We start from the raw sequence: 12,039 nt of genomic DNA on the forward strand, positions 1-12,039 counted from the left end.
TATTGAGGTGAGACAATAAGATCATTAGAATCTGATTTAGCATTATTGAGGCAAGACAATAAGATCACTAAAATCTGAACTAGCATTATTACTGCAAGACAATAAGACCGCTAAAATCTGAACTAGCATTATTGAGGTGAGACAATAAGATCACTAGAATCGGAAGTAGCATTATTGTGGCGAGACAATAAGATCACTAGAATCTGATTTAGCATTATTGAGGTGAGACAATAAGATCACTAGAATCGGAAGTAGCATTATTGAGGCGAGATAATAAGAACACTAGAATCGGAAGTAGCATTATTGAGGCGAGACAATAAGTCCACTAGAATCAGAACTACCATTATTGAGGCGAGACAATAAGATCACTAATTGAATGAAGAATAGACGACAATGAAACAGAAATCTGGTCATTAAATTCCTGTGTTGAAATGCCTGTACCAGTCAGGAATATGACAGTTGTTTTCAATTCCTTTGATGTGTTTTTTAGTATTTTAGTCATTTTACGTTTAGCTGTTTTGGTATTTTGTGACACATTTATTATGCCACTCCACCACTTGAATGGCATAATTGTGCTTAGGTACGATGATGGCAAAATAGTTCATTCAGTCAATAAACTGTATCATTTAAATTTTAATTATTTATTTCATAACAGAATCACAGAAACAATTGTTTTGTCAGTAAAAATATAAATAAATATACGGTAATCACTTTCTGTTTCATACAATTTTCTCAACAATTTCACAAAAATATTCATCATAATCAGATTCTTAACGTTTTTTGTACCTAAAATTACAACAACTGAAACAGACACCAATAAGATATTAAAATTTTTCTTAAAATTTCTTTCAATTTTTGTTTTTTAAAAGCTATAACAAACATGATTATCTTATAACATGAAATACCACAACAAAGCCAAAGTCTTAATTTCTTAGCAACCACTAAAGTAACAAGTTACAACATTAAAATAATAAAGCTGACATTTACAATATTAAAATAATATTAATTAAAACCACAAAAATGTCATTAGATTTGTATATATATCAATAACAAAGCATCCAATTATAAGTCCCAAAACCACATGATTGTGTTTGAATCTCAGGCCATGTATCCGCCATCAGTGGTCCTGTTACGTCTCTGCTGGATAGAATCTAGAGCTTTCCCAATGTCTCCCTCTTTCTCGTTCAGAAGAGAGGTCAACCAGCCTCCTTCATTATGAAATCCCATTCCCATCATGGTATCCAAAGCCTCTCTTATCTTAGGATCTGTAATTAAAATACACTGATTTAAAACATGGGAGACAACTCTTGATGCTTTATTCATTATTCAAGGGAAATAATCAAACTTTCTCAAAAATGTTTTTTTTATTCAGTGTTAAACTATATCTCGTCTAATATACAAATGCATTTAGGATTGATTTCATAATAAGTCTCATTTAGTACATGTATGTCTGAAAAGAATATAACTTTTTTTTCTCCAGAAAATACATAAAAAGAAACATGTTTCTCAAAAAAGAAAAACACTTTTTAATTTGGTTAAGTATGGTTTCGTAGCCTGATAAATCTGAGAATTAAACCTACCTAAAGAAGGGTAGAGACTGGTTGTACTTGGCACAGAAGGTTCAGGCACTTCTGAAGGTCCTGGTTTGGGTCCACTAGATTCAGTGGCTTCTGTCAAAATAGTCCAATCTTCTGGCTCATTTGGCTTCTTTGTTGAGTCCTGAAAAAAAAAATAAGTTTGAAATAAGTTTTTGTACTTTTATCTAAATGTAACAAAATATCTAGAAAATTTCTTTATACATTTATTTCACTTTTGAATTAAGAATTATCCTTTTAATATATAGCCTTTGGTTCCTGTTAATTTACATCTTGGAATTTGCTTGATAGCTTAATAAATTTTATTAATTTTTTTTTGCAATTCAGTTCACAACTTGAAATAAATTTAATTTTTTAACAATATCGTGTTCAATATTGTTCACCCTTATGAGTTTTATGTATCATTGCAGCATTACCTTAAGAGAGGCCTCTTTGTTTCCCTCAGTATTCATTGGAACCTCCTTGGCAGGCTCAGCCTCTTTCATTGGAACATCATCTTTCTTTGTTTCACTTTTTTTATCTTTTGACTGCTGTGGTGCTGGTCCACCAAATCCAAATGGACACCCTGGAAACTGTCCAGGAAACCCAGCAAACTGTCCTTGACGTCCTGGGCAGCTTTGTGGTCTGGACCATCCACCACCACGTCCACAGCGCCCTCTACCAGCCCCACGCCCACATCTTTTCCTCTGTCCATGGTGTTCAACATCAATTTCTACATCTATTCCTGCAATCGGAAAGAAATGTTTTAAACGTTTAGTTTTTCATCACATACATAATAAAACTTTGAACTGATACATTTTAACTTAAAGGTGTTTAAGAATTAAGGACTATTTTCTTGAATTTTAAATCTATAAAAACAACTCTTTCAATTTATTTAATAACCATTGCCAATTATTTAATTTTTTCTACAAAAGAAAGTTCAAAAGTCTATTCCATGTATATATTGACCTAGTTAAAGTTTTGAATAACTTGATGAAGAAGTTATAAACATTTAATAAATAGCATTTTTCTGATGCATATCAACACTTCGATAGCTTCCATAAAAATAAATATCTTACCGAAAGGATCAAGCATTGCCTGAACACTTTCACCAACATTACGAAGATAATCATCAGCTTGTCCATCTTCTTCAGTTGCCTCCCCTTGTTTAGGATCTTCTTCCATTGGAGACTCATTCTGATCACCACATCCTTGCTGGTTCTTCTGCCAGCGTTTCATAAATCTCTGCATCCATCGACGAAAGTGTGGTGGAGGGACAAACTGTAATAAATTAAATAATTAATTATAATCAAGTGAGGATCTTAAACCATACACAATACAGGAGGGTATGAATGCTCTTTTCTGAAAGGCATCAAACAATCCTTTTCTGCTACAGTTAGCGTCAAATTGTTTAAACTTTAATCATAATTTTTCACAGGTATCAAAATGGTACATGTACATGTACCCACATTGAGACCCTCATACAGGGGGATGTCAATTAATAAAAAAAACATTTTTAAAGGCTTTCATTACATGTATCTTATATTTATAAATTTGTTTACTCAATATTTGGAATTGAAGGCTGTGCAATGTATAATGCAGAGACATACCATAACAAAATATAAAATGGTAATTATATAAAAAGATAAGTGATATTAGGTTATTAAAATAAATCCAAGGACTATTGACTTACTCCTCCATGATTTCCTGTTGTACCAAATGGTGGAGGGGGTCCACAAGGAGGGCCTCCAAAAGGTCCACAAGGTCCTCCTCCAAAAGATGGACCTCCGAAAGCTCCAAAGAGTCCTTGACTAGGTGTTGTTATTTTCATCATATCATGTTCCTGGTGTAGTCCTTTTTTTTCACATGTTTCACACAGATCATAGTCTGGACAGATGGCACACTTAAATCTGTTACCCACCACTGGTCCCTCACAACCATCACATACTACTCTAGGGTGAATAACTTTCTCCTTCTGTTCATCATTACAGCTTTCTTTCTTTGTTTCTGAGGGAAAATACAGGTATTAATAATATTCCTCTATATAATATCACAATTGTTGATTTATTTTTGTTTTTAACATTTGAATCCCTTAAAGAACAGTAGTTGTTTAAGTTATTATATATACATGTAAGCTACTTTTTATATGTGTGTAATGTTTAATTGAACTGTCTGTTCCACCATTTGATTGATTGATTGATTGTTGGTTGCTTAACGTCCAGTGGCAAATATTTCATGCATGATCAGGTAATCCACCATCATACTTAACAAATCAATATATGTATCTTCTTAAGTTTTTAGCATTGAGTTTAATTTTACAATTTCTGATGGGACCCTTTAAAGTACAAGTATTCTCACTTGTTCTATGTATTAACATATTGATTATTGTACTTTTCAGGATAAACGGAAATTAATATCTACTTTGTCTTTCTTAAACTATTAAGCAAACATCTGTTGCACAGTTTCATTTTTTCATATCAAAATCAATTGGAAATAAATTTAAATTATTATATTTCAATCAGTCTCAGAGACAAAGTTACATGATGTGAACATGATGTACCGTCATTTAAAGTGCAATTAGCTCTTATATAATAATTACCTTTGATTTTTATCCTAAAAACTCCATCATCTACGAAACCCAGAGCCTCTGTTAGTTCATCGTCTGTAGAAAAGGCAATCTGGTCACCCTCCGGATCTAAAATAAATAAGATAGGTACATGTAATTCCTGATTAAGTCTGCCCCAGAAACTTTAAATATCTCAACAATTTTAGAACAATCTGCAATGGGTTTTCCACTTTTTTCAAATAAATTGAGTGTCTAGATAAATTATATTAGGGACATAATATATAGTCAGCATACTATTCTCAGATATTAGTAATTGTTTCCTTATAGCTTTCAGTTTCAATAGTGTTTTCCTTGTAAACATGAGGAAATTTTTATATATATATATATATTCATGTTCAAAATGTACATGAACTCATTCATTGTCTATTGTGGAAATTAACATGCATTTGTTTCTGTTTCAATCAATCTTATTTTTTAAACATAATTAAGATTAATTGAACAAGAGTCAAAAACATTTAAAAATTTCTTGCATTTATTGAAACAATGACTGGAAAAAGAATTATAATCTTGTTATAAAAAATTATTTAAACATCTGATCACTTTAAAGTCATAAGAAACCTCAAATCAAAAAAAAAAATAATGCATATGATTTTTATAACTCAATGGATAGTTTTCATTATAAAACTTATGTACATATACTTTTTTCTGAAGAAAATTCTTTAATTTATTCATATTTAGAAGAAGTTTACTTTATTTGAATAGCTTCCTTCCAGCAAGCTATTCCCCCGACATATTTTCCGTATGCAAGGTGACCTCAGTGTGACCCATCTCGTAAAAATCCGGTGACCACAATACGCATGGATGTCCTTAAAATAAACTATTATCTGAATTTACATGTTAAACACGTGCTCAATTTCCATGCTTTTTTGTTTATTTTTCGTCAATTGTTGACAAACAGGTGACAATCGTTAAACTTCGGCTTCAAAACACGAACTTTAATTACCTGCCATATTTTCACAACAACACTGACCGATTGAGAAAAAAAATTGACAATTATACGAAATTTACACGAAAAAAATGATAAATTGGAGCACAGAAGACGAGGTTTAGGATGTTTGTATGCATTACTTCAAGAATTGGAAGAACATTATTTTTCACCGGTCACTCGTTTCTTATGACTTTAAATTCAACAAACTAATAATGCAGCATTTTAAATTGCAATAAGCCTGGTTTGAAAGCAGGTCAACTATTATTAGACAAATTATACAGGATATACATTTTTGTACAGGTATACAACATTATATATATATATGATGAAACATCAAGGGCATTTAACAGAACATAATAAATTACATAATTAATTTTAAACTTAACCAAAAGTAAAATGGAAATTCAAAATACCTAGACAAAATAAATAAACCTTTTTACAGACAGCATTTCAATTTATAAAAGCTTCCTTTCATTGCATAAATTGACATATTGCATCGAAAATATGGAATATATCAAATCCGTGAAACCATCAGTGTTATATATATATATGACAAGATTGTTTTTATTTTCTATCCTATTTACTACATGTAGCAATCAGTTTTATAACAGCTGCATACAACCGTATACAGTTAATCTTTTGGTTGCCTATTATAGTATATCATGTTATGTACAAATGTACAGGTATATCGCTTTTGTAAATAGTGTAAATTAAAATAATCAAAATCAACTTACCAGTCCAATATAGATTAAAATTTCCTTGCTTTAGGGTAGGATAAATATCCGCCACTTTCTTCTGAAGATAGCTGAAGCTGCTTGAAACATCAGCAGGCACAGCAAATCTACGTATTTCTCTCTTTTCCTCTCCTTTATTTACCAAATAGGCTTTTACTGTCAATGACATCTTCGCGGGAAATTGTTGTTGTTGACGTTGTGTCCACTTTGCTACCAAATAGAGTTATGTCTAAATTCGTCAACTCTTCTCTTTTTATAAGCCCAAGTTGTCAGGTATGAATGACGATGAATCGACGAAAGATTTAATTCCAGAACCAACTAGACCAGGTAATTGAAAGTAATGATGACAAACATTTGTTCAAATATGAGTGTAATGCGCAAGTTCCGTTCTGAAAAATATCAACAAACAACGATGTCATGTCTATTTTTAGTAGCACACATGTTTCCTCTTTATGCAACACAAAATGACACGACGAAATTGAACAGAGAATAAGAAACTTATGACCATGACGAATACGTTATTCTTGAATTTCTGACATACAAACAATTAGCAATGTCAATTTCCATTTATATCAAATATTTTTTTTCACATTGTATCAAATATTTGTATAGTAAGATTTGTTAGGCTAATTTGTCACAAATTGAAAATTAAATTATAAACGATTCTCTGGGGAGGAGTAGATAGGAGATATATGTTTGTGTCGATTCAGATGATGACAAGGATTATGAAAAAATATAGCTCATATAAGAGGGACCACCCCACCCTTTTTCGACCACTAAATCCATCAGGTGTAAATCATATTCATGAGAAACTGTATTGTTTTAATTTATTTCACTTTTACATTTTCTACGTTTTGCTTGACAAGCTATTCATTTTCATTCTATGTTTTGTTTTTTATTTGTCAATGTTGAATATAAGCAGTTCCTACCAGGCCAACCGCAGTATCATGATATGCAACTCCCAAAGTACTCTTGATCTCCGTATAATATGGGTCGCTCCAATATTTGGAGAAAATGTTTTAATAGTAAAACTTTCTATAGTAGGCTCTTCAGAATAAAATATATATATAGTACACACACAGTGACATTCTCCCCCCAGTCCTTCTTTTCTTTATGTTGAGTCCTACTTTTTAAGAGAACTCTATAATCCTGAAAATTTCTGCAAGGATTATTTATATAACTCAAGTGTACCTTGAATTTCATAAAAAAAAAACACCAAAAAAACATATGCCCATCCGTACAAACTAGAAATGGATCAAATCGGCCAAATATACAGAGTTGTAAATAAACAATATTCCTAAAAAATATCTGATAAAACTATTCCGTTTTCCTTAAAAACAACTTATATAATTATCGTATTTGTGTGGTGTACTTAAATATGTTTGTTTGTTTGTGATATACTATTGTGTTAGTCTAAACAGTTTTGTTTTAAAAGGGAGTGAACTTTAAATAGTACAATTTCTTCCCGTTTATTTAAGAACCCAAATGTAAAAAAAGTTCAACCCTCCCCAAGTTCACACACACACAAACTTACATACATGTACATATCTTGATCATGACTAGGAATGGATGAATTTTGTGATTATCTTTTTTTTTTTTGCATGTTCTCTATCATATTTAATGTGTATCTTTTCAATTAAGTAAGGCGCTGCCGTGTACGCTAGTTTGATATTAGTTGCTTATAAACTAGTTATGATATTTCGAAAATTTTCATCACAATAAACCTGATTTTCATCACAATAAACCTGGTCAAATATTTTTGGAAACCCTGTTTTGTCGGTTGCATGTGAATGACTCGTGACCTTTCAGTTTTGAATTTAATATCAATAAATAAATATGTTCCTTGTTTCAGGAGATAAAAAAAAGTAATATTTGTTAATAATGTGTATGTTGTTACCTAGTAAGGCCCCTCAAATGTTCTGTAACCTTAATTTTAAATAAAACGTTTTAAATCGTTTAATTGCTCCTTTGATAAATTGCCAAATTTTTCTCTTTGATTCTTTACAATCCTCTTTCGTCTATTCATCTACCGCGTGGCTTATTGTAAACCTTTAATAAGTTGAACAAATACAATCCTCTTTCGTCTATTCATCTACCGCGTGACTCACTGTAAACCTTTAATAAGTTGTACAAATAGAATGACGTTATTCGATTTCATCTAATTTAAAAACCGTTGACTCATCATCACGAGGTATTTCATCGTTGTTCTAGAACATTCTTTTCATCTATTTTCGTCTATGACTCACGGTCATGGGACATGTTAGATGAATGGTATAAAAAGCGATGATTCGTTTAAATGCGCATTTGTAGCGACGAAAATAAAGTTCGAATCAACTGTGAAAATGCCGCTCGTAATTAAAGCAGCCTTTATTAAAGAAGACGAAACCTCTGAATTCCGACGATTTACTGTCGATGAAAATTTGAGCTATGAATTCCTGAAGAGGAAAATTACCAAGATTTTCACAGATAAATGTGAACTAATGTGGAAAGGTAAGTTAACATATTATAATTAACTCAGGTAAATATACACATATATATATAGATAGATCGATGAAAGATAAGTAAATATAAGTTATTTATATAGAAAATATTTATTTAAATAAAGACAAAATATGTATATATTGAAACTGTTTGTTTATTAATTTATAATGTCAGAGCTCTAGTATAATGGAAAAAAATAATGGACGGAAACGTGATTGAAATAAAATGTGCTGCTCTTTTAATTAAATAAAAGTGATGAACAAAAGAAACTTTTGAAACTTGCTGTTTTTTTGCCAATTAAATCCGAATTAAAAATGTGAAAAATGCTGGTTTTGTTTTATGCATGGGGAACTATTTTACCTATTTTGTTCAACTTATTTAAAAGAAGAGAGATAATGTACACCCCTTTTCAAAACTTATGTGATCTGTGTTGGAGTGAAATACGTGATCAATTATAGCAGTAAAAGCTTAGGGTTGCCAGTGTCTGCATCGTAGGCCACATGCGCATGATTTTATAATATTAATTTCATAAAACAGGGAGTAATTAATCACCATGTTATATCAATTGTAGATGCTGATGGCGATCTTGTCTCATTTTCTTCAGACGAAGAACTACAAGAGGCGTTGGAAGGTGTCTCCGGTGGTATATTTAGAATGTTCGTCACAGGTAAGCCATTTGATTTATCGTATATGCAGTTCATGTCTAGTGCCTGAAAAGGTAAAAAAAAAAAAGATAAAGACTTGAAAAAATTAAAAACATAACTTATTAAATATAGATTTAAGAACTATAAATTCTGTTAAGAGATTTTTATTGATACAGAATCCAAAATCTTGATACAAACAAAATCATATTAGCTGTGTCATTTTTTATAAGCATGTATATGTTGGAATTTTCCTCGTTATAGAAATTCTTTTGCTCAAACTTCGGTCTCTTTTGTTCGTTTAACATATCAGTGCCGAATATAAAATCATCGCACATGTATTAGATGTAGGATTTTCGTATCCGAGGGCCGTCAGCCCCGAAGATATGAGACATCTACATTTGAATCACATAGAAGTAATAAACAATTAGTTTATCATGTCTCTTGTTCTTGAAAGAGCAATTGATTTTGATAAAACAGAAATAGTTTCATGATCTGTTAGGCTCTGATCCTGTCCATAACGTTATAGTATGGTATTAGTTTTCTGTTTTGCTTTTTCCAATCATATCGTGTTGTAAAATGATGCCCTTTATGGGTTCTTGATTAGATTAATAAAATTCTTAAAATAAATTCTTATAGAACATCGTTCATAGCTATGGACATGAAATGAAATCCTAATTGCGTCTATTTTTCACGGTCATCAGAGGCGGATCTAGACATTTTTATAAGGGGTACAATGTCTGCCTAATAGGGGGCCGCTTTAGTCATGCTTCAGTGGTTCCCTATATAATCAACCATTTTTTCCAGGATACCCCTCCCCTCCCCCTAAATTCGCCTCTAAAATAGTCATTAAATTGATACGCTTATATCACTGCTTTTGATTTGCAATATGCATCGCTCTACTATCTTGTCTTTTTCTTGTTTAACTGCAATTAGAACTTTTTGCTGAATTAATAATGACATTATTCAGATCGAAATCTCGATTTTACAATGTAATTTTTGTGTGAAATATTTGATTCATGAATATTTTATGTGGGTAAGTTTATAATGTATAGTTCAATGCATGTTAAATTATACATTTATTTATTTCAGTTGACCAACAGAAATATATGAAAAGTGTACCCCAGCTTAAATATTGTAACACAGTCAATAAACAGAAAGAAGCTGGGAGAAGGCTGCACAAAGCTCAAATGATGGTAAGTAAAATTAAGATAAGAGGAACTTCCAACTTTCTTATTTGCTTACCGAAACAAACTGAATGATCAACTAGAAGCAATTAACCAATTTGTAAACGATGAAAAAAAACACAGACAGAAACTCAAATACGGACTTCGTAGTCTTATAAATGTGTATAGCCACATATCCATCTGAATACACCCTATTTTATCACACAAATCATGTTTTGAAAGTAATTTATATACATTAAATTGTTTAACATCCATATAAATAAAAAGACGAACTACTCTTGCGTGCAATATAAAATTAAATTCTCAGTTGAACTTATAATAATGACCTATTTTTCGTATATTTTTTGTAGAAGTCTCCTGATTTCAACGTTGACCAGAATAATGGGCGGTCTATATTCAAAATAAGACCAGGTAACTATGAATCTGCGCTTGAATCTTTTAGATTTTATCATCGTCGTCATGGAAACAAAATGCAGAGGAAATCTAATGAAGAAATGGAAGCCTGGTTTAACAGAAGACAACAAAAATGGTTGAAGCGACAACAAGAAATGGAACATTCATTAAACACAAGAACTGAAGGCCACAAGAATCAAAATGGTGAGAACGATCGTCTGCAAAAACGCATCTGGCGCATAAGGAACAAACTCGCACATTTTGAAATTGGAGATTTGACTCCAGAATCCACTAACCAGGAAGGAAGTATGAATTCAGGACCTCCGTCTACAAGAAAAGAAAAGGTGGGCCGTGGAAGATTCGGACGTAAAGAAGGCAAATTTGGTAAAGATAAAGACAATGCAGTGATAAAACTGAAACTGAAAAATCATCACCGTGCAAGAAGTTGTCCAAGTCGTATCACTGGGACAATATCTAGAGCAGTACAATTTGGTCGGTTTAATGCAGGGAGACGGTTTGGTAAATTTGGTCCACACCATCATACCGCGGAATGTCATGATCGTAAATGCCGAAATGGTCACCACGGTGACAAACAATTGAGAAATGGTCCGTTTAAAAAGAATATACGCAAGATGTTCGTCGAGTCACAAGATAAACCAGATGAGTATATAAACGATGAAATGAAAACTAAGCGTCGTTGTCGTCGTCAAGAAAATCTTGAAAAGAAAATCCATTTCCGACAGATGCGTGAGGAAAACAAGAAAATACCAAATGCATGGAGGGTGAAGCAACGAGGGTTAGGAAACCGTCATGGGCGTGGCATGAACTACTGGATACCAAGACGAATGAGACTTCTCAACAACCTGTCAGAACTGGAAGAGGAGAAGAATTTGGTACAATCTGAACTGGAGCATGGATGTAGACATACTCCAGGCGGCTCTATAGATTGTCTACACAAAGTCTAAACAAAAGTTTAAACCACCTTTGTGAACTTTTCAGTATCACTACAATATTATAATCATGTAACAAAATAATGTTGTTTTATTTTTTTATGATAAATGTTCAATAGTGAAGGGATGTTTTGAGAGATCAGTTTAACTTTGACAAACTGTATTTTATGTGTAGATCATTGTAGCCTTAAAGAATTCTTCATCTGTAATTTTATAATGATAGATATGAGATTAGTCATTAAAATTGTTCATTATAACTATACTTCTGGTGTTTTTTCCTTGTAAAAGAAAACCTCTAAATATGTTCTTATTTACTTCTTGCGGACGGTATAGTCAAATAGCTTTTTAATGAAATTCCTACAATATAAAAATTTGAGATGTGATATGATTGGCAGTTAGGCAACTATCAACAAAGTCCAAATGATGTGGATGTAAGCAACTATATATATATATATGTCACCGTACATCCTTTAATATTCAGTAAAACCTATGCCGTATAGTAGTCTGCGATAAAAGGTCACAACA

General features: G+C 31.9%; 2 protein-coding genes across 3 annotated transcripts; one reads left to right on the forward strand and one right to left on the reverse strand.

Annotated features, from left to right (window-relative positions):
• Positions 1-625: 625 nt before the first annotated feature.
• On the reverse strand, positions 626-7,254 carry LOC139484654 (sequestosome-1-like). 2 transcript variants are annotated; one of them, XM_071268485.1, is made up of 8 exons: positions 6,792-7,254; positions 5,863-6,251; positions 4,174-4,269; positions 3,268-3,581; positions 2,654-2,855; positions 2,012-2,319; positions 1,581-1,719; positions 626-1,265 (listed from the first exon to the last, which is right to left on the reverse strand). In XM_071268485.1, exons 2-8 carry the CDS (start codon positions 6,029-6,031, stop codon positions 1,099-1,101), a joined length of 1,395 nt encoding a protein of 464 aa, XP_071124586.1. In that variant the 5' UTR covers positions 6,032-6,251; positions 6,792-7,254; the 3' UTR covers positions 626-1,098. The 2 variants fall into 2 exon arrangements, with proteins under 2 accessions (XP_071124586.1, XP_071124585.1); XM_071268484.1 differs by lacking the exon at positions 6,792-7,254 and having other exon boundaries at positions 5,863-6,276.
• A 557-nt stretch (positions 7,255-7,811) lies between these two features.
• Positions 7,812-11,776, forward strand: LOC139484655 (uncharacterized). The gene is made up of 4 exons (XM_071268487.1): positions 7,812-8,352; positions 8,915-9,010; positions 10,077-10,180; positions 10,522-11,776. Exons 1-4 carry the CDS (start codon positions 8,127-8,129, stop codon positions 11,527-11,529), a joined length of 1,434 nt encoding a protein of 477 aa, XP_071124588.1. The 5' UTR covers positions 7,812-8,126; the 3' UTR covers positions 11,530-11,776.
• Positions 11,777-12,039: the final 263 nt, after the last annotated feature.

Source organism: Mytilus edulis, chromosome 8 (genome assembly GCF_963676685.1).
Source record: "Mytilus edulis chromosome 8, xbMytEdul2.2, whole genome shotgun sequence".
In the NCBI taxonomy this organism is placed as follows: domain Eukaryota; kingdom Metazoa; phylum Mollusca; class Bivalvia; order Mytilida; family Mytilidae; genus Mytilus; species Mytilus edulis.